This window comes from Passer domesticus, chromosome 23 (genome assembly GCF_036417665.1).
Source record: "Passer domesticus isolate bPasDom1 chromosome 23, bPasDom1.hap1, whole genome shotgun sequence".
NCBI lineage: Eukaryota > Metazoa > Chordata > Aves > Passeriformes > Passeridae > Passer > Passer domesticus.
In genome coordinates this window covers 4582487-4604775 of record NC_087496.1, presented here as the reverse complement: position 1 = coordinate 4604775, position 22289 = coordinate 4582487, and the positions used below count along the sequence as shown (strand labels likewise).

The window sequence follows — 22289 nt, the reverse complement described above, 5'->3', positions numbered from 1 at the left end:
CGGCAGAGTTTGCCCACTGGAAACCCTTCCTTTGGCAATAAACAGCTTCCAAGGGCTGCCTGCCATGGAATGAGTTAGGGAACCACACTAATGATGGTTTCTAGGGGACTAAAACTCCTCCCTTTTCCCTTTTCCCTTTTTTCCCCCCTTTTTTTCCTTTTTCCATTTTTTCCCATTTTTTCCCATTTTTCCCTTTTTTTCTCTTTTTTTCCTTTTTTTCTCTTTTTTCCCCCTTTTTTTCCTTTTTTTTCATTTTTTTCCCTTTCCCCCCCTTTTTCCTTGCCCTTCCCTTCCCTTCCCTTCCCTTCCCTTCCCTTCCCTTCCCTTCCCTTCCCTTCCCTTCCCTTCCCTTCCCTTCCCTTCCCTTCCCTTCCCTTCCCTTCCCTTCCCTTCCCCTCCCCTCCAGGGCACACAACAGAAGGTTTTTAGGGTTTTGGGTGTGTTTTAGAGGATCTGGCTGCCTCAGCCACAGCAGTGACATTCTCACACTCTTTGCCTCGTGGTCCCTTGGAGCTCTATCACCACATTCCTCTTCCAGGCACAATTTCCAGAACATTTTTCCCTCCCTTCCCTTCTCCAGTTCTTCCTTCTGCCCTGGCAGCTGCAGGATCCTTCCAGGGGATCACAGAGAGTGTGCAGAGCAATGAGCTGGAATCAGGGAGGGAAATGCCACCCCCGGCTGCTCCTGTGCCACCCCTCGGGCTGGGGTCAGCCCTGGTGCTGGGACGTGCAGTGCCAGTGCCCAGCAGGGTGGCAGGGTGGTGGCCAGCTGAGACGGGATATCAGCCTGCTTTGGGCGAGGAGATCACAGCCATCCTCTGCAAAGAATGGCTTTTTGTGCCTCTTTGTGGACTAATTTGCTGCCAGGAAGAGAGATGAACAGAGGAACAGCTCTGGCAAATGACAGGTCTGGAATCACTGAGCAGGAACCTACTAGAGACACAACCAGATGGGAACCTTGGTATTTTCCTGATGGAGCCATTGTGCCTGAGATGATCCTTATGAATTTCTTTTAGGGTTCAGAATTTAGTTCACTACACCAACCTCAGACCAGTTCTTTAGGCTCTTCCCGTGGCCAAAAGATGCAAAGGCAGATATAACGTTGGGCACTGAAACCTGATCTTGAGGTGTCTGTGCTAGGCAGAAACCTACTAGAGACACAGTCAGATGGGAACCTTGGTATTTTCCTGCTGAAGCCATTGTGCCTGAGATGATCCTTATGAATTTGTTTTAGGGTTCAGTATTTAGTTCAGTGCTATCACACCAGTTCTTTAGGCTCTTCCTATGGCCAAAAAACGCAAAGGCAGGTATAAAGTTGGGCACTGAAACCTGATCTTGAGGTGTCTTTGTGCTAGGCAGAAACCTACTAGAGACATAACCAGATGGGAACCATGGTATTTTCATGATGTATCCATTGTGCCTGAGATGATCCTTATGAATTTGTTTTAGGGTTCACTATTTAGTTCAGAACTATCACACCAACCTCAGACCAGTCCTTTAGGCTCTTCCTGTGCCCAAAAACCACAAAGGCAGATATGAAGTTGAGCACTGAAACCTGATCTTGAGGTGTCTTTGTGCTAGGCTGAAACCGACTAAAGACATAACCAGATGGGAACTTGATATTTTCATTGTGCCTGAGATGATGTTTTAGGGTTCAGTATTCAGTTCAGTGCTATCACACCAGTTCTTTAGGCTCTTCCTATGGCCAAAAAACGCAAAGCCAGGTATAAAATTTAGCACTGAAACCCAATCTTGAGGTGTCTTTGTGTATTTATACCCTGCTGAAACCAATCTCTCCCCAGGAAGCGAGCCTGGATTCCTTTTTTCCCCTTTGGGAGAACAAGGAGCTGTCCTTACCCACGACCTTGAGGGTGATGCGAGCCCACTCGTACTGGCCAGCGTTCTTGACCTTGCAGATGTATTTCCCTGCGTCGCTGGACTGCAGGGAGATGATCTGCAGGGATGCATCTCCAGCAAGGAAGTTGGAGGTGAAGGAGACACGGCCCTTCTGCTCCTCGTTCAGGTCATCATAAACACGGCCCCCGGAGTAGGTGATCACCTGGGAGCACAGCACACACTGAGCTGTTTTGTTTTCACATGGAACAACAAATTGAGCATTTCCAGGAGCTGCACATCCCACTGAAGTGACTTATCAATGGTCACACAGGAAGCCTGGGGAGGGTGGGGAAGCAAATCTGGGTTTGTGCCCTGAGAATGATGCAAAAAATGTATTTATTTCTGCTGGAGGTTTATATTGGGCACTTGTACAAGTGTAAAAACAGGCATTGGTTGGTGCCACAACACATCAAAGCAGTCTGGAGGCTTGGCTGTGCTAATTTAAGTCCCTGCAGACCTCATTTTTATAAGGACTAAACTACTGTGTGTTGTACTGAAACCAAGGATTTGCAAACTGGGCCTGCAAAACCCAAGGTTGTTTTGAAAGCCTGAAGGGCACTTTTGACCTTGATCGAATGAAGACTGATTACATTTTTAAAAAAATCCATTGTAACCCAACCTGCTGCATCAAACAACTTTTCCACCTCTAAATCTCTCCAAATCAGCTCTGTTTTCCAAACCCCGCTCTCGCCATCAGAACGACCTGCACAGACCATCCCAGCAGCGCTGGTAAATGTTGGGCTGGTGGCGTGAGGGCAGAAATGGAGCGATTTTCTGAGCAAACCCACCGCTTTCTGCACGGTCTCGGAGATGTGCAGCAGCCACTCGATGTCCAGGCTGCCCTGCTCCAGCAGCCCCAGGCGGTGGTGGCACGGCAGGGTCACGTTTTCTTCTGCCACCCTCTTGAACTCAGTCTGAGCCTCGCAGAGCCAAACAGAACAGGAAGCTGGAAGGCAAATCCCAAATTTTCAAATTTCAGAGTGGTGTGGAGGAGGTTTTGCAGTGACTTCTGTGAGCCAGAGAGAATTCAGAGCGTTTCCAGGAGCTGCACATCCCGGGAAAGTGACTTGTCAAGGAAGCCTGGGGCAGGGTGGGGAAGCAAACCAGGGTTTCTGCCCTGAGAAAGAAGGGAAGAAGAGGTGGAAAGAAGGAAGAAAAAATGAGGGAAGAAGGTGGAAAGAGGAGGAAAGAAGGTGGAAAAGGGGAAAAGAAGAGGAAAATGGGGGAAAGAGGGTGGGAAGAGGGGAAAAGAAGGAAGAAAGGGGGAAAGAGGGGAGAAGAAGAGGGAAAGAGAGGGAAAGAAGGGAGGAAAGAATGAAGAAAGAAGAGGAAAAGAAGGTGGAAATAGGGGGAAAAGAAGAGGAAAAGAAGGGGAAAAGAAGAGGAGAAAAAGGGGAAAAGAAGGGAGAAAAGAAGGGGAAAAGAAGGTGGAAAGAGGGGGAAAGAAGGGAGAAGGAAAGATGAAAGAAGGAAGAAAGAAGAGGGAAAAGGCAGAAGGAAGGTGGGAAGAGGGGGTAAAGAAGAGGAGGAGAAGAAGTGAGGGAAGAAGATTGGGAAAGAAAGGAAAGAAAAAGAAAATAAAGACAAAAAAGAAATAGAAAATAAAGAAGGAAAGGAAACCACCCCCAGTGGTGGTGCAATGACACAAAAAGTGCATTTATTTCTGCCAGAGGTTTATATTGGGCGTACTTCCAGGGTGTGGAAGAGTTTTACAGCAACTTCTGGGAGCCAGAGAGGAGTTTGATAAGAGGATCCACGTTTACCCCTGAAAGAATTTCCTACCAAGGTCACTGACATAGAAACCAAGAGAGAAAGAAGGATAAATAAGAGAAGCCTGTTCCAATGAACATTTTGTTTGTCTCTCCTGACCGGTGAGTGAAGTGTGAACTGAAGAGTTTTGTAAGAATGTATAAAAAGCATCCGTGCTGTAATAAAACCAGGTTTGAAACCTTCTGAAAATGGAGTGTTGCTTTGTGTTGTGACCATCTCACCCACAACACCAGGGTGCATCTCTGGTGGGATTTTTTTTTTTCTGGATTTTTCCTCATTTTCTTCACAGCAAACAAGCAAACTGCCCAGCTCAGCTCCCTGCCCAGCTGATTGAAGGAGACATCTGTGCAGAGCCAGGCGATTTCACAGCGATCCTGGAGCAGATGGCCTCACCCTCTGCATGCTGCAGATAACCCAGCCCTGCCCTCACCTCTTGCTACTGAAATCACCTGATTTCAAAAGCACTATTTCCACCCAAAAAATCTTCAATTATCCCTTCATCAGTTTGACAAGGCTTGGAGTCTCTTCCCTAACACCGGGCGATGTTTATGTATTTCAGAAATAAGAAATATGTATATCAGAAATATGTATATCAGAAATACTGTGTATATCAGAAAGAAATACATATCAGAAATATGATGTATATCAGAAATATTGTGTCTATCAGAAATGTTATGTGTGTTAGAAAGACATATATCAGAAATATGATGTATATCAGAAATATAATCAGAAATATTCTGTATATCAGAACTATGTATTTGTATATCAGAAATATTAGATATGTCAGAAATATGATGTATATCAGAAATATATGTCAGAAATATTATGTATATAAAAATATTATCTATATCAGAAAGATAAATATCGGAAATATTATGTATATCAGAAAGAAATATATGTCAGAAATATTCTGGATATCAGAAATATAATCAGAAATATTCTGGATATCAGAAAGATATATATATCAGAAATATATGACAGAAATATTATATGTATATATAACAGAAATATGTATATCAAAAATATATATCGAAAATATTATGTGTATAAGAAATATTATATATATCAGAAATATATCGGAAATATTATGTATATCAGAAATATATATGTAAGAAATATTATATATATAAAAATATTATGTATATCAGAAAGATATATATATCAGAAATATTACATATATCAGGAATATTATGTATATGAAAAATATATGTATCTGAAATATATATAATCAGAAATATTATGTATATTAAAAATAAGAAACCAGCCTGGGAAGAAAAGGATTAAACTTAAGGAAAGTGTGGAATAAGTAGGATTGAGAAGTAACTTTGAATAACAACGCCAAAAAAACCCCAAAAAGCCCCAAAAAGCCCCATCAACCAACCAAGAAAAAAAAAAAAAACAAAAAAAACCCACCAAACAAAAAAATCCACCACCACCCTATGAGGTTTTTTTGGTTTTTCAGGATCTAAAAAAGAAGTAAGAAGGGAAGTGCGGAGCGAAGCCGCTAGAGGGGAGCAGAGCCCTTGGAATGCGAGACAAAATCCCCCAAAGCAGCCGAGAGCTGCCCGGGAGGTGCTGCGGGGAGATCGGGTGCTCAAAACCGGTGTTCAGCCAGCTCTGCTCCAGCTTTGCTTCCGCACCCGCTGCAAACTGGACAAAAATCCACCAGCAATTCTTGGCTTTGCCCATCTGCAGCTTGTAACCGTGCACTCAGCGTGGGAAGTTCAATTAAACTCAATTAAAACTGACCCACGAGATCAGAGGGAAAGTCACAGGCACTGGGGTCAGGGGTCCCCGGGTCAAAAATTCAAAATTCAAAATTCAAAATTCAAAATTCAAAATTCAAAATTCAAAATTCAAAATTCAAAATTCCCAACCAAATTTCCGTGGGGCTGCCGTTTGCCTTTGGGGTGAAAATCTTCTCAGGGCACTTGGGTTGTGCTGCAGTTTTGCTGTTCAAAACAAAACCCTAAAGCCGTTTCTTTTTCTTTTTTTTTTTTTTTCCCTGTGAAATGAAGTGGGAGGAAATATTTTTGCTTCCAGGGCCAAATATTGCGAAAGTGCTGAAAATTGGGGAAGTTCAGAGCACTGGGAAGTCCCACGTGTGGCTGAGCACAGAATCCTGGCAGGACAGAGCAGCAGCAGTTACTCAGGCTGGATTTATTCCTGTATTTTTAATATTATTATATACTAGAATGTACTTTTATGCTGTTTAAAGAGTGGATCCTGAACTTTCAAGTGAAAAACAGACAGAAAATTGACATCCAATGTGACTCTCCTTCATTTTTTTCCATTTTTCAGGACCAACTTTTAGGTTGGTCCTATCCCTGCTCCCATTCTCAGCTCTGCCCCGAGTTGCCATGACCGTCCCTCAGCTCCTGAGATTTAATTTCTCCTTCCCAAACACTTTACCAGCAATTATCAACCACTACATTAAACACCCAGAATTTTAGGGCAGGTGGAGCCTTGCCAAGGCTGCAGCTCTCCTCCGGTGAGAGCTCCTTCCCAGCCACATCGGCTGCTTGCTTTAAAGGGAAAAATAATCCAGTTTATCGCTGCATTCGCTGCTCTCGAAGCTCCAGCTGCCGAATACAATCAGAATTCCTGCCCAGGACGGATCCAGCTTTTCCCCGGAGCTCGCCTTGCTGCGGGCTGCCCTCATTAGCGCCGCCACTGCCACATCACTGATCAATAATCTTAATTTAGGCACCACAACCGGGACGTTCACACGGCGTTTGCAACTTTTTCCAAGCCCTGTGGAGCTCTCAGGGTTCGTGCACAACCTCGCAGCTGTTTTGAGTTTTTAAACTCAATCCTGCTTGAGGTTTTTCATGTAAAATTATAATTTTTCTGCGAGATTATGGCAGAGTTTTCATTCCTTTCTTGTTTAGCCAGGCTGGGTGTAGGAGAGCTCACACCTTAGAGGGATTCTTGCTGCTCCCAGGAATTATCTGTGGGTTTGAGGAAGAGCCCTGTGCTTATAAACTCATCTTCTAAATGGGGAGAAAAACCAGGGAGACATCCAGTGACAAATTCCTACAGCACCCTTTATTTTTTCAAAGAATCAGGAATCATTTGGAGCTGATTCATCACTGACCCAATAACCAAACTCACACACCGTGCAAACTTTTCCATAATATTATTAGAGGAAAAAATCTTATTTACAACCCCCTGATTTGTCTCTTTAATCCTTATTAATGCTTTACCAATGCCTGAAAACTCCCACAGGAGTTTAAATTTTGCAGGAGTCTCACTTTATTTCCCTCCAGTCACCCAGATGTTGCGAGGAAAATAAAACAACCTCTTATAATAAACCAGCATAAGAGCCAGGTAGAGAAATTACCCACAAAAAAACCCAAAATACCTCGACATGAGCAAATCTCACATTTCCCACAGTTTGGGTAGGGTCTTTCTGCAGCAAACAGGGATGAAATGGTGATTTAGGTGTAGAAATATGCAGGAATTTATGGCACAGGAGAGAAAAAGGAGCTAGAAACAGATGCAGGTCCCTTCTAGGTTTTATTATCCAAAGCAGAATAAACACTCCCTGAAGTTGTATTTGTGTAGGTGAAACCTTGCAAGGACAGTCCAAATAAATGAGATTTTTAATAAATAAATCAGGTTTTAACCATTTTCATGGTTAAAAGTTGAAGTTTCATTTAAAAGCCTGCCAGGGGAGTGTCTGCCCTTCCAGCAGCAGTGCCCAGGACACGGGGCCGGGGTTGCAAAGGGATTTATTTACCCCTGAGCTGCTCCAAACCTTCCCTCACAAAGCTCCCCAGCCCTGGGTGGCCTCAAGGGCTGGATCCTGCACACAATGGATGCAAAAAGGGACGATTTTCCCAGAAACCACGTCCAAAAGCAAAGCCACATTCCTGCAGGCTCCGCAGTTCTTGCCCAACAAAGCCTCAGTCCCTTCCACATCCTGCGGGCAGCGCTTTGTGCTCCCAGGAATTCGGGAATCGCTGCTTGTGGCTTCGCTCGGGAGGAGCTGGCCTCGCTTTTCCTGCTTATCCCAACTCTTTTTTTGTTGGTTTTTTTTTTTTTTTGTTAAGTGCTTTTGGAAGCGTTGGCCTGAAGGCCTTGTGACTGTTCCCTGCATTGTTCCCGGGACAATAACTCACCCCACACCCTGCAGCCCACCACAGCCATCCTCTCATCCCTCCTCGTGCTGAAATCTCCAAGGAAAACACAGCAACAGAGATTTTAATCAAGCTCCACTCTTGGGGAAGAAGAAACACAAAAGCCTTATAAATATGATTGCCTGGCAAAAGACTTTGAGAATATGGAAACTAGAAGTGAGATTGAAGTGAAAGCAATCCAAACCATCCAGACACTGCCCAGGTTGACCAGGGGAAGGATCCCAAGGGTTTTTAGCCCTCCCAGCCCCTCCTGCCCTGCACACATGGCAGAGTTTAAATTAAAAAAATATAAATATGGACAACAGGCTGGATCGCTCAGCAGAGATGTCAGGCTTGAGGAATTCCTCAGAACTCGTTTCAACGTTTTAAGGAGTTCTCATTGTGAGTGCATGTCATAAAAGGGGTTGAATTTCAGCAGAATCAGCCCTTTGAAATGGGTGCAGAGGGAAGGAGCCTGTGCAACACAGCAAGCAGCAAATGCTGAGTGAACCCAGGCTGTGTTTGGCTTATCACAAATTCTGTCCCCCCAAAAGCAGAGTTTTCATGCCTGAATCCTTCCAGGATCCCACATTTTCATGCCCATGCTGTGCTGGAGCCCAGGGAGTTTCCATACATGTCACAATTATATGTGTGTACACACCCCCACATATCCCAACATCAAATATACATCACCAGACAAGCAGAATCAAAGGGGAAATAAATGCTTTGCTGACGTTTTTATTTGTAGGCAAATTCCCATCCTAAAAGCTAAAGAGCTTCCAGACTTAAATCTTTCATTAGGTTCAGAAGGTTTGAATTAGGGAGCAAAGCTAAAAATAGATTTTGCTATTTAAAAAGTAATAGGTTGTGCTGTATCACTTAACTGCTGGAATTAGGAGGAACAGCCTAGAAAAGATTCAGAGAATCCAGATGAAAGAAATGCACAATAAACCTTTGTGAGTTTAGTCCAAGCCATGCCTACACCAAGCTCACTTAAAATGTGAATATCCAGAATAGGTTTTCAAAACTTTCAGCTTCTTCAGGAACATCTGTGCAGTGTGTCCTTTAGCAACGCTTTTTATGACTTATTTTGGCTTTTTTCTCAAAGATGAGGTTTGCAACAGAATATTCCTGATGTCCAGGGAGGAGCAGAAATGCAACCTGTGAGGTCAGAAGTGACTCAGGAAACGCCTGGAATCTGCTGCTGAGGAAAACTTCCCTCCACAGAGCAGCAAGGCAGGAATTCCAGTGCTATCCACACACACACAGAGAGTTTGTACCCTGTCTGAACAATTCCCAGCTCACCTGTGATGGCTGCTCTGCCTGCTTTTGTTGGTTAGGATCACAGCCCTGCCTGGGTGCGGGTGTGACAGGAGCAGAGAGCAGCCCCGGTGCCAGGGCACATCTCATCCTCCCTGCACAGGAATGTCCCCTGCAGACAGGGCTCCGTTCCTTGGCATCCTCCTGAAAGTCATCCTCACAGCTGTGCCTCTCCTCTGGGGGAAAATGGGATCTTTCCAAGGAGGAAGGTTGGATATCAGGAAAAGGTTTTTTCCAGAAAGGTGATAAAGTTCTGGAATGGCTGCCCGGGGAGGTGGGGCAGTCACCATCCCTGGGGGTGTTTAACAAAGCCTGGATGTGGCACTGGGGTGAGTTGAGCTGTTGGGGCTGGGCTGGACTCGATGATCTTTAGGGTCTCTTCCAACCTGGTCATTCTGTGAATTCCCTGTGGTCCTGACTCACCCACTCTTCCCAAAATCCAGGCTGTTGGATAAAAAACATCCCAGTGCATGCAGAAATCCTGTGCTGTAGCTGCTCTCAGCCAGACCTGAACTGCTGAAATGCTTCATTTTAGTAAAAACAACCCAAATAAACAAAAACTTCCTACTTAAATCAGCCCAGAGAGAATAAACATCCACAGAACTACAGCAGTGTTCCTTCAGCTGGACAATCCTTCATTTGCCTCACTGTTTTGTGCTAAAATCAAAGTGTCTGAAAACAGGATGTGTCTAAATTCGGCATGTGCAGGAATAAAGTGTTTGGGAGTTAAAAACAAAAAGGACAGCCTGCCATGTTGCAGCTCTGAACCACTCCCTCATGCCAGGAATTTAGGATGTTTCACATCTGTTGGAGTCTCCTGTTGCTGGAGTCTCATAGGAAATTATTTACTCAGTTTCCCTGTAACAACAACAGCTTGCCCCCCATCCAGTGCTGACGAGAAAAACCCTGAGCGTTTTGCAATCAGCAGATTCAGAATTTCAGCTGCTGGAGCAGGAGGCTGACAGTGACTTTTATGGCCAAGGAATTCCATCTGCAGTCAGACTTGCAGGGCTGCTTGCGTGACTGGGGGGTTGGAAGTGCTGAGGACACCCCAGATGAGTTCCACACTCCAGTATTTAAGGAAAAAATATAAAATCAAACTCCTGAGAAACAAAGCATCTTCCCCCACTGGTGCTGTTCAGACCCAGGCACACAAAGGGTTTTATGTCCCCTTGGACTCTCTCCCCTGTTTTTGCTGCGGGTAAAACACGATGAGGGAAAGCTGTGTTGTTTCATCCCAGAGTTATGAGCAGAACCCAGAAAGGTCGACAGCCCCACTCATGCTCCGACCACACCAGCCCTAACAGTTACCCTGACAGCATTTCAGGCCAAAATAAACAGCAGGCAGCGTCTCCTTGCAGACAGCCCAGTGCATTCCTCGCACGGGGAGGGGAGGCTGGAGGCGGCCGCGGTCCCCCGAGGGTCATTAAGGGAGCGCAGGCTGTGCCCTGGGACATCTGCTCGCTGTGTTCCTTGGCTGGCACAGCCACACAGGCCAAGGGTTGCCTTCTCCCGAGAGCTCCAGTGCTCCCAGTGACCACGGGCCGGCCCCAGCACGCTGCCTGCAGCCGCCTCCCCTCCGCCTGCCTTTGGTTGTGCAGTGAAAGCATCCCGAATAGGAAAGATGCTGGATAAGAGGCGGCTCCCCCTCGCTGAGGTGAAGGAGAGGGGTCAGGCCAGCCCCATCCCCAAGCACACAGCCCTGCAGAGCCTCTGGAATTGGAACCACATGTGCTGAGGCTGGGGGAGCTGTGCAAACAGAGCACGGTCCTGCGGCTGAGCTTCCAAGTGGTGACGTGAAGAGTTTGGAATTGAGACTGCAGAGGAGGGAGCAAGGCAGGGAGAGCAGAAAAACCAACAAAAGCAGAGCAAAACCTCTGGTTTTTAGAGGTTTGCAACGGGAGTGGGGCTGGAATTGGGCTGGTGGTGCTTTACCAGCAGAAATATCAACGGCGGCCAGCCATCCTTCATTTGGAAATCTTGGATGAGCCAGGGGAGGGATGTGGGGTGGCTGCACCAGCACAGCGCCAGTGCACGCCCTGTGTGAGTAAATTCACTCTTCCTGGAGTCTGAAGGAGGTGGTTCATCATTCTTTGAAATGCCCCCAGAGGAAGGGTTCAATATTCCTCAGGGAAATCTTCAGGATTCCCTTGTGGATTAAAGACAAGTGAAAAATGAATCCTGCAGTACCCAGCGACCACGTGCAGCTAGAAATCTTAACTGCAATAAAAAGGCAGAATTCTGTCTCTGAAAATGGCAGAGTTAACTTCCAGCACCAACCCACATAGAATCCGAAATCTAGAGAGGCTTGGGAGTATTGGGAAATTAATCACTGAAGCCTTCCCTTGGCCAAGGAGCCTCCCAGGCAGCCAGCAGCTCTGGATGTGCTTCCCTTTCTCTCACTGAGCTTCAAAAATTCCAGTGCAAGCAGGAGATTCTGGCTTTCCATCCCTGAAGAACACAACCAAGGCACCAGCACTGCATCGCCCAGTTTGATGGTTCAGGGAGTGCCTGTGCACAGGAATTGTGAAATCCCTTTGCCTTTGGTCCTGGTGATTTTATCAGGGAATCCAGCCAGGTGTCTCCTGTTCACAGCACCAGCTCAGCTGGGATTTTGTCAGGGCAGAACTCAGACTCCTGGAGGGAAGAAGCACCAATGTCTCCCTGATATTCCCTTTTTTCCCATCCGTTTTTGGGTTGCTTTGTGTACCTTAAAGATCTGAAGGCAAGAAAACCTAAACATTCCATACCTAAACATCACAAATTTCACTCCTTTCACCCGGTTTCAAAAGGATTAAGAGGAGGAAGATGGTTTCAGTAATAATTTGAAGGATTTCCTTTGTCTGAGGAATATTCTTAGGCCTCAGTCTCCCAGGGAATCTCTTGTTGCTGTCAGTTCAGGGACACACAAATGAAGGCACACAGAAATGAAGTTCCCTGCCCAAGGCAGACACGGAGCAGAATCCAGAATACAAACCCAAAGAGACAGCAACAAAACTGTTTTCAAAGCAGTATTTGTCCATCAGATCTTTCCTCACCCGTTTTGAAATCCAAGGAGAAGGTTGCATCAGCTAACTCTGAAAACTGAGGAGATTGGAAGAGACTTGAGAGATTGATAAGGATTCCCAATAAAAATGTTATTGTGCTGAGAATTCATTCTCCCTTTTTTTATCCCTTTGCATCAAAATTTTAATCAGAAGGCAGTGAACTGGTTGTGCTTGTCTGCTGTTTAGTGTCCTGGAAATTCAGCTTGTTCTAAATTTGCCCAAAAAGGGACCAGGAAACTGAAGGTTTCTGAAGGAAACAAGGAAACTGAAACCAGGTGAACTTCATCCCTCCCTGCAGGAGGGAATTGAGGCAAAAACTGGGGAGCTCGACCAGCCCAGTTTGTTCCTTTGGCTCCAATCCCTCTTGTGATCCTGGGAATGCAAACAACCCCAGGTTTGCATCTGCAAACCCCACAAAATCTCCTTTCCTGCAAGGAAATTGAATTATTGCAATTTACTGTTCCAAGGGGGTCATTTTGGCTTTGAAAAGTCCCAATGTTCTTGAGAGGAATAGCAGATTTGTCTTTACAAACAAGCTGTGGTAGATAAAGCCAGCACTGAGAGATAAAAGAAACAATGGGAAGGATTCCACTGATTGATGAATGGAAAAAGAGATTTGCCTTTACAAATAAACTTTAGGTTTGCTGATAAATGAAATTGGACATTGAAAGATGAAAGAAACAATGGGGAAGAAAACCCCCTAAATTGTGTAAGAATTAAATATTGAAAGGCAGGGTTATACATTAGAGGGGAATCTTTGGGATCAGGTGTTCTGGGAATTCTGAACCTCTCAAGTGTCTCAGCCATGGGGAAGAGAGAGGGAAATGTGGCTGGGAAATTGGGATAAAAAGGAGGCTGAGTCCTCCAAAAATTGGAGAGACCCCAGGGGAATGCCCCATGGCATTCCTTTATTGGAATGAAGTTCCAGTTCTCCTCTGTCTCCTTTTTGGCCATCAACCCCTGGTGTTTGTGGATGAATTTTCCTGACATTCTGGAGCCACAATTGCCACGAGAAGCCACCACAATACTTGGCTGCTCTCTGCAGAGCAGAGCTCCCTCTGGTCCCATTCCCAGCAGGGTTTGGGGCAGTTTTGAGGCCCAGCTTCACTCCCTGCTCAGCCCATCCCTGTTACCTCCACGGGACGTTCATCTGTGGGCTCCTAATTGCACATAACAGGCTCTGACATCTCACTTACCCACTACAAGCACCACTAATATGATACAAAATGAATGCCTAATGTATTAACACTCTGTCACTTTTCATCTCCACTCAGCCTCAAAGCCTCGGCCACAGCTGCCCTGAGGCACCAAGTGAGCAGCAGCAGCTCCTCCCCATCACCCCCAGAAGTCTTGTAAGGGAGATGTTGAACTCTGCAAGGCTTCAGAGATGGAGCCAAGGTGCAAACTGCAGGGGCTGAGCAGCAGCAGCCTCACCCAGAGGAGTGGTGGCCCCGCTGATGGCTTTTTGGGCTGCCTAAAAGCAGAGGCCAGGCAAAAATAAGAGAATGAAAATTTGTTATTTCTTCAGGTTTTCAGGTATTTAGGGCAGACAAAGCCCACCCACGGCCTACCCCCAAAAATGGACTCACAGGTTTCACACTTTTATGAGTTTGGTCCATTTGCATTTTGGGGGTCAATCTGCCAATTCCAGCTTCAGCCAATGAAGTCATTGACCCCAAGTTTGCTCCCCCAGCTCCCTTTTATTTCCATCTCTCAGCCTGAGGCAGTGAGGTGTCCTTGATTGCCAGGAGAGGAATTGTTGTGTCTGCCCCAAATGGGGAAGCAGCAGCTCCCACTGTGTGTGGAGTTTGGAGTTCTGCACTAAAGAACTGCAGGGTTACAAATATGTGAAAAATAGAAAAGTTAAAATCCTAAGGCATCAACAGTGTCAATCCAGTCACTGCAGCCTCCTCCTCAATTCTATTGCAGGCAGGGTCAATTATTTTGCCCAGTTATTTTAAATATTCACTTAAGCTGTTAGCTGGTTTCCAGTTATCTAAAATATTCACTTAACTTGTTAGCTTGTTCCTAGTTATTTAAAATATTCACTTTGCCTGTTAGCTAGTTGCCCATTATTAAATATATTCTTTAGCCTGTTATCTTATTTCTAGTTATTTAATATATTCACTTTGCCTGTCAGCTTGTTTCCAGTTATTTTAAATATTCCTTTACCTGGTAGCTTGTTTCCAGTTATTTGAAATATTCCTTTACCTGGTAGCTTGTTTCCAGTTATTCTAAATATTCCTTTACCTGGTAGCTTGTTTCCAGTTATTTGAAATATTCCTTTACCTGGTAGCTTGTTTCCAGTTATTCTAAATATTCCTGTACCTGATAGCTTGTTTCCAGTTATTTGAAATATTCCTGTACCTGATAGCTTGTTTCCAGTTATTTTAAATATTCCTAATCCAGAGGTAAGAAAATGAAAAGAACCTCATTCTTTAATCCTCATCTTTCACTGGATTTAGCGTGAACCAGAAATTCAGATTTGTAATTCTCGTCACGGAGGTTCAGCTCCCTCCCTGGAGTTTGGCACAGCCCTGTACCAGCTGCAAGCAGACTCCGAGGATGTGAACAGCTTTCCTCTCACTTTTTCCACTCCTGGCAGGGTTTGGAGCATCTGGACATGCCGCTGAGCTGCGGGTGGAGCTGCAGCTGCAGTTTGTGGATCAGCACTGCCATGGGGACTGTGAGGAATGCAAACCCCACTGGAAGGGCTGCAGGGACCCCAGCTGCGTTTTAGGGGGCTGGGATCTCACAGGGAATTCCTCACTGCAGCCCTGCACACCCCGAGTGAGCTCACACCGCGCCGGGCACGGCCCCACCTGGCCTTTGGAGAGGCCCCAAACCATCCCAAATTCCTGCCCAACGAGCCAAGGATTGGACTGAACACCCCTGAGGACTTTAAAATGAGACAAAACACGATTTGGAAGGAATTCTCCCTCTCCAAAGGGGAGCACAGCAGCTCTTTTAACTGACAGCGCTGCACAGCTGCTGCAAGCGATCCCAAAATCCTGAAATTCGGGGAAATTCAGGCACAGGAAACAAGGAAATGTTATTTAACACAAAGTATGGTGGATTCCTGCATATGTATATGTATTTATGGCTTTGTTTTCCTGACCCAAGGTGTTCTGTAGTGAAAAAAGCCTGAGGAGGATTCTGCTCCCCACAGGGTTTCAGCCTGGGAGCTGAGGATGCCAAATTGCAACTTCTGGATCCATTCCCCTTGACAACAGCCCGCAAACCTAAAAAGGGCACAACCATACACAAGAAAAAGTGCAGTAACATTTTCAGTCTAAGAAACAGCCTCAGAAAATGAAGAAATATTGGAATTTTTTTTGATTCTGTCAAAATTTTGGGAGATTTAAAAAATTCTGGGAAATCCTGTTTGTTGGTTGTTTTCAAATCATGTTTATTGGTTGGCTTTGGGGATTTTTTTACTTATTTACTTAGAAACCTGTCCAGATTTAGTGTAGATGTATCAAAATCCTAATCTTTAAAAGTTCAAAGCACGAGTTAAGTCACCAAGTAAGATGTTTGGAAAAGGCAGAAGGACTAAAGCAGAAAGCAGCTCCATTTCCTCTCTCTCAGGAAGACGCTCAAATTACAACTTTTCAATTCCAGTTTTAGCAGCCTGTCAAAAATACAGGTGGGAAGACTGAAAATAAAGCTTTTGGCATTCCTTGAGGTAAAATCAAACCTGCAAACTGTTGGAGGAGCCAGAGAGGGATGAGGTTCCAGAGGCAGGGAGCTCAGCCCATCACTCTGGTCACATCCCGCTGTTCCAGTGTCAGAGGAATGAGGGATTTGTCTTTCCAAACAAGCTGTGGGTCTGCTGGTAGATAAAACCAGCACTGAGAGAGAAAAGAAACAATGGGAAGGATTTCACTGAGTGATGAATGGAAAAAGAGATTTGCTTTTACAAATAAACTTTAGGTTTGCTGATAAATTAATTTAGACCTTGAAAGATGAAAGAAACAATGGGGAAAACCCCTAAATTCCATAAGAATTAAAAATTAAAAGGCAGGGTTATACATTAGAGGGGAATCTCTGGTATCAGGTGTTCTGGGAAGTCTGAACTTCTCAAGTACCTCAGCCAGTGGGAAAGAGAGAGGGAAATGTGGCTGGGAAATTGGGATAAAAAGGAGGCTGAGTCCTCCAGAAATTGGAGAGACCCCAGGGGAATGCCCCATGGCCTCTCCCTTGATTGGAATGAAGTTCCAGTTCTCCTCTGTCTCCTTTTTAGACATCAGCCTCTGGTGTTTGTGGATGGATTTTCCTAACAAGTGTCAGCGATGGGGTTGGGAAGGAAGCAGATGCTCCTCCCTGCCCACCACGGGCTCCCCTGCCAGCAGCTGAGCTCTTCCAGGGATTTTTCATGTTTGCAAATACCAAGAGCCCTGCAGAGCCCGAGGATCTGTGCAAGCCCAGGGCCACGGCCGGGGCCACCCCCGGCGAGAAGATGTCGAGCATCGCGCCTGCCAAATGTTCCTGTGACCTTTGCTGGGAAAGAGCAGAGCAGCTCCCTGGCACAGGGCCCTCCCTGCAGCCAGGGATGCCCCGAGTGGGGCTGCAGAGCCCTTTGGAAGGGCAGGAATTGGGGATCAGCCTAAAAAAGGCCTGGCTGAGAGCTACGGCACGGCACGGAGCCCTGGGCAGGCAGCACGGAGCTTGCAGGGTCTGAGAGGAGGAGGAGGAGGAGGTGAGAATGGGATTCAGGCAGCAGCTGGAGCATTCTGCTGATGGGATGTGGAAAGGTCAGGCACCTGATGGGGAAACACGCTGGGAAGGTCAGGGGGGAAGGAGGAGTGAGGAACGGGAGCTCTCAGGACAAGGATGGGTTCCATCCTTCTTCCCAGCCCACCTCCCAAGCCTTGAAACCATAATTTATGAGAAGAAATCACACAGACTGCATTTCCTTCATTGTGGGTTTCTCTGGGTCTGGATTGAAGGCACCTGAGATAATAGTTCATGTTCAGACTCAGGTGTTTATTATTTCTTACCAGTGAAACAGTCTCACCACCATGAGTTTCATTAGCAAGGCACAAAATGGCCAACAATCTCTTGTTCCAAGGTCTTTTAAGACTGAACTATCCAATTAAGAACTGACACCTGGATTATTTTCCCTTTTAACCCAATAACTGATCCCACAGAGCCCCAATGTGGATTTTTCTTCCCAATTACAAAATGCACCCAAACTTATGGAGGAGAAGGAAGAAGCAGCATGAAGAAGAAACCCAGGACAGCACCCTGTGCTCTCCATCCTGCTTCCATCCACAAGATACTAAAAATCCCTCAATTTCTCACCAAGTGACACACCCACACTGCTCTCTATAATCTATTTCACACTTTTGTGGATTCCAGTCTATCTTGAAGTCCAGGAAACTTTCTCCATGAATGAGGGTCAGAGTCAGTGCTGCCCTGGGGGTCAGGGCACCCCAGAGCAGACAGAGAAATATCCCCAGTGCCCTGGGTTTCCACATTTCATGGTGGAAAAAGCCCTTTTTAATTCACATAACTCCTTTTTATAACTTTTTACAGACCTCCTGTGGGACTCCAACTGGTCAGCAGCTTTCTTGCAATTATTGGTTTATAATCAATTCTGTGTTGATTGGTCACTCAAAGCCCCGGGTGTATGTGCAGAAGTTGTTTGTGAGGGATAGTTTTCATTTTTATAACAGTTTATACAGGTGCTGGTTGATTTTCACCCCAGATTAGATTGTTATGTTAACAAACAGCTCACACCAGGATTGCTTTCACTTGGGAACTTGCAAAGTGCCAGCTTGCCTTAAAAGAAATGACAGGCCAGGCAGATTTTAGGAAGCTTTTCTTTATGATTTTTCTGCCTTACTGCAACCATGACTGAACATTTCCCATGGCTTGTCCAGCTGATCTCCTCAGCACCAAGAGGGGTTTCAGCCACCGCCCTGACTTATCACAAAGCTGATGCTGAAGAAATATTGGAAAGCATTGGAGAAAACAAAACACAGAGTGTACCACACCATTCCCTTCTTGGGAACAGCTATTTTAGATTTTGTTTGATCAAACATCATCATTCAGAGCCACTTTTTGAGAACAAAATACCTGTAACACCTGCCATAAATGAGAGCTCAGTTTGACCAGCAGTGCTTTAGAACCTCAGGACAGAGGAGTCAGAAGGAACCTCCCAAAAATCTCCAAATTCCTGCTCCAAGCAGTCCCTTGATCCTCTTTAGCTGGGCTCACTCCAGTGTTTATCTCACACTGGGCACTATTTTAGCTGGAGTTAAAGGCGAGCTCGAAGCCCTGCTGCACAGGCTGGGTTCCCTGGACAAGCTGCAGCTTCTCTGATCTCGCTTCTGTCCTTTCCAATCCGTGCAGGAAAAGCTGCAGTGCCCTGGGGGGAATGTGTAAAGCTGACAGAGGGAACAAGAAAATTAAAGGAATCTGAGCCAGACTTCTCAGAGGTGGATGAGAGAAATCCTGAACCGGGGAATCCCAGACAGATTTCAGGGGAAGAAATCACAGTGAGAGCAGTCAGGCACTGGAATGAGGGCTCAGAGCCTGTGGGATCATGGAATCAGGGCTCAGAGGTTTTAGGATCATGGAATCAGGGCTCAGAGGTTTTAGGATCATGGAATAAGGGCTCAGAGGTTTTAGGATCATGGAATCAGGGCTCAGAGGTTTTCGGATCATGGAATGAAGGCTCACACGTGTGGGATCATGGAATGAGGACTCACGGGTGTGGGATTGTGGAATCAGGGCTCACGGGTCTGGGATCATGGAATGAGGGCTCACAGGTTTTAGGATCATGGAATGAGGGCTCAGAGGCTGCAGAATCAGCATCCCTGGGGCTGTTCCATACTGGGCTGGCTGAGCTGGGCTGAACTGGCCCTGCTTTGAGCCAGAAACCCTTTCCAGTTCACACTGCTCCGTGCCAGGCTCCAGGTCTGGAGCCAGAGACACCCCTGAGAGTCAAATCCCACCCTTTAAACCTCCAGCTTTCACTGCAGCTCCTGAACTGCCCCCAAAAGCACAGAGAGCTCTTCCCCCAGTGCAGAGAAGCCCTGAGGTGCCCCAGCTGGGGTCAGCACAGTGACAGCCCAGGCAGCCCCCGCAGGAGGAGGGGGCTCTGAGAGCTCAGAGCCAGCCTGGGTGGTCTGTGGGATAGCTGAGCTCAGACTGGGAGGAATTCAACCTCCGTCCTGCTGAAATTTGATGAATTCAGCCTCTGTCCCTGCTGAAATTCGATGAATTCAGCCTCTTTTTGTGCTGACACTATCTGTGAACACGTCCCAGCTGTCCCCACTGTCACTCCAGGACCAGCTATTTCCCATCATATAGAGAGGAAAATAAACAAGTGAGTGGTCAGATCCATCACCTGATATTGGTTTATGATTTTGCAAGTACAAACCTCCATGAAATATTGGGGTTTTCCCCAGTATTTACTTGAGCAGCACTGAAATTTCAAGGTGCCAGAAAAATGGCTGTTAATAAATCATGAACTGGCCACAAAGCAGCACAAAAAGAGGCACAAAATGTGCAAATATTAAGGTTTTACCTTAACAGAGTATCTGATATTATTCAAAGCTTTAATTTGGGGAATTGAGGCAAAAACTGGGGAGCTCAACCAGCCCAGTTTGCTTCCTTTGGCTCCAATCCCTCTTGTGATCCTGGGAATGCAAACAACCCCAGGTTTGCAAACCCCACAAAATCTCCTTTCCTGCAAGGAAATTGAATTATTGCAATTTACTGTTCCAAGGGGTTCATTTTGGCTTTGAAATTTCCCAATGTTCTGGAGCCAGAATTGCCACGAGAAGCCACCAAAATATTTGGCTGCTCTCTGCAGCACTCATGGGGTTTTTTTGCTGGTTTGAATTCTGTAGGAAAAGCCATTTTCTGTAATAGGAGCCGACCCAGCTTCTCCCCCTTGCTTTAAAAAGGCATTTTCAGGGAGAAGGAATCCCAGATAAAAGCCCTGAGCACTCTGGGCTCTGCTGTTCACCCTCACCCCCTTCACCCAGGGCATCCCCTGCTGGAAATCTCCGGAACAGCCCCAAAAAGCTCATCTCTAACTGGTTTTCACTTCCCAAATGTGGGAGTTGGGGACAACCTCTCAGGGGGGATTGTTGGGGTGTCCTGTGCAGGGCCAGGGCTGGGTTTGATGACCCTGATGGGTCTCTACCAATTCTAACACCAAAGAGAGGTAAAAAGATGCCCAGAAAAGGAAATGCTGTGTTCAGTATCGTCATTAATTACTGTTTTAAACCTCCTTATTTTCACTTTTCCTTCTTGCATAAGCAAAGACACCCCACAGTGCCATCTGGACAATAAAAAAAGGACAAAAATCACAACTCCCCCTAAAACCTCCATGTTCTCTTCACTGAAGCTCCCAACTCTCCATATTTTCAGTTTGCAAGGGCAAAAAAACAGATATTGAAAGCACAGGATGCAGTAAGACTGATCAGGGTTGGGAGGAACCCAATCTGTGGCAGATTTTGGGATCAATCTGCAATCCACAAGGTCCATGCAAAGGAAACCTCTCACCTGGCTGCTGGCAGATTTCAGTCCCCTAACCATGAGGCCAAGCTTTAACTCCAGATTAATTTATGGCCAAGTCTTTCTGCTTAAAAAAATATAAATTTTATGGAGTTTCATGCAAGGTATCTGTGGAAAAAAAGCTGTGCTGACATCCAGAGATTGCCATCTCACACAGCCCACAGTGGGAAGGGGAAAAACCCCAAAATCAGCTCATTCCTCCTGGTTTCCAGCTAGGAGAGAGAGCGAAGCCAGCCCCGAGCTCAGGCTGTGAGGAGGTACCTGGCTTCCTGCCCAAAACATCCCTTCCTTCTTCTGAGGCCCCTCCAGCTCCACATGGCTAAAAAAGGCAGCTGGAAAATGTCCTGGAAGCACAAAATGCTGCATCTCTGCCTCTCAGCCTGGAGGGAGCAGCTCTAGGTGAGCTCTGCGTGAGCTCTTCCCACTTTGGAAGAGTTCTCACACAGTCCTGGCTCCCAAAAATATGGAATTAATGAATATTCCTGGCACTCCCGTACTTCTGGCTGTAAAATCAGGTTATACCACAGCCCCTGCAGCTCTGAGAACTCCAGGCCCTGAAGAAAAAAACTCAATTTCTTTTCACTCCGTGCTGGTGCCACAGGAGCTGAGCTGGCAGCTGGGAATGTTCCCTCCTGAACCTGGAACTGTTGTGACAGGAATGAAATATTTCCCCATTATTACTAAAAATGGCAACAAGAAATGGCACTATTTACATTGCAAGGGCCAAGGGGTTGTTTTGGGGTTTGGGGTTTTTTTGCAAGGTTTTTCTGCCTGGAATTGTCACAGCACAGGGAACAAAGGCTCCACACCAACTCCAGCAGCTCTGCTCCAACATCCCAAGGATGGATGAGCAAAATGATCCCTTCTAGCTTCATCTCATGGTGCTGGTTAAAAACCCAAAATAACTCTTTTTATCTTCATCTTATGGTGCTGACTAAGACCCCAAAATGATCCCTTCTATCTTCATGTCTTGGTGTTGATTAAGAACCCAAAATTATCCTTTTTTTTTTTTTTTTCCTTTGTCTCATGGAGATTAAGAACCCAAAATGATCCCATCTAACTTCATCTCATGGTATTAATTAAGACCCCAAATGATCCTTTTTGTCTTCATCATATGGTGCTGATTAAGAACCCAAAATGATCCTGTTTTTCTTTGTCTCATGGTGATAAAGAACCCAAAATGATACTTTTTACCTTCATCTCATGGTGCTGATTAAGATCCCCAAAATGATCTTTTTTTCTTTGTCTCATGCTGATTAAGACCCCAAAATTATCCCCTCTATCTTTTTCTCATCATGCTGATTGATAACCCAAATGATCCCTTCTATCTTCATGTCTTGGTGCTGATCAAGACCCCAAAATGATCTTTTTTTCTTTGTCTCATGCTGATCAAGACCCCAAAATGATCTTTTTTTCTTTGACTCATGCTGATCAAGACCCCAAAATGATCTTTTTTTCTTTGTCTCATGCTGATCAAGACCCCAAAATGATCTTTTTTTCTTTGTCTCATGCTGATCAAGACCCCAAAATGATCTTTTTTTCTTTGACTCATGCTGATCAAGACCCCAAAATGATCTTTTTTTCTTTGTCTCATGCTGAT

The 22289-nt window shown here is 45.7% G+C and overlaps 1 protein-coding gene across 1 annotated transcript in view; it reads right to left on the bottom strand.

Annotated features, from left to right (window-relative positions):
• CLMP (CXADR like membrane protein) overlaps positions 1–22289 on the bottom strand; it is a 56782-nt gene that overhangs the window by 11280 nt on the left and 23213 nt on the right. The window contains exons 3-4 of the mRNA XM_064397661.1: positions 2685–2842; positions 1858–2059 (exon numbers count right to left, since the gene is read on the bottom strand). Of these exons, the coding sequence (XP_064253731.1) occupies positions 1858–2059; positions 2685–2842 (360 nt within the window). The remainder of the gene's footprint in view (positions 1–1857; positions 2060–2684; positions 2843–22289) is intronic.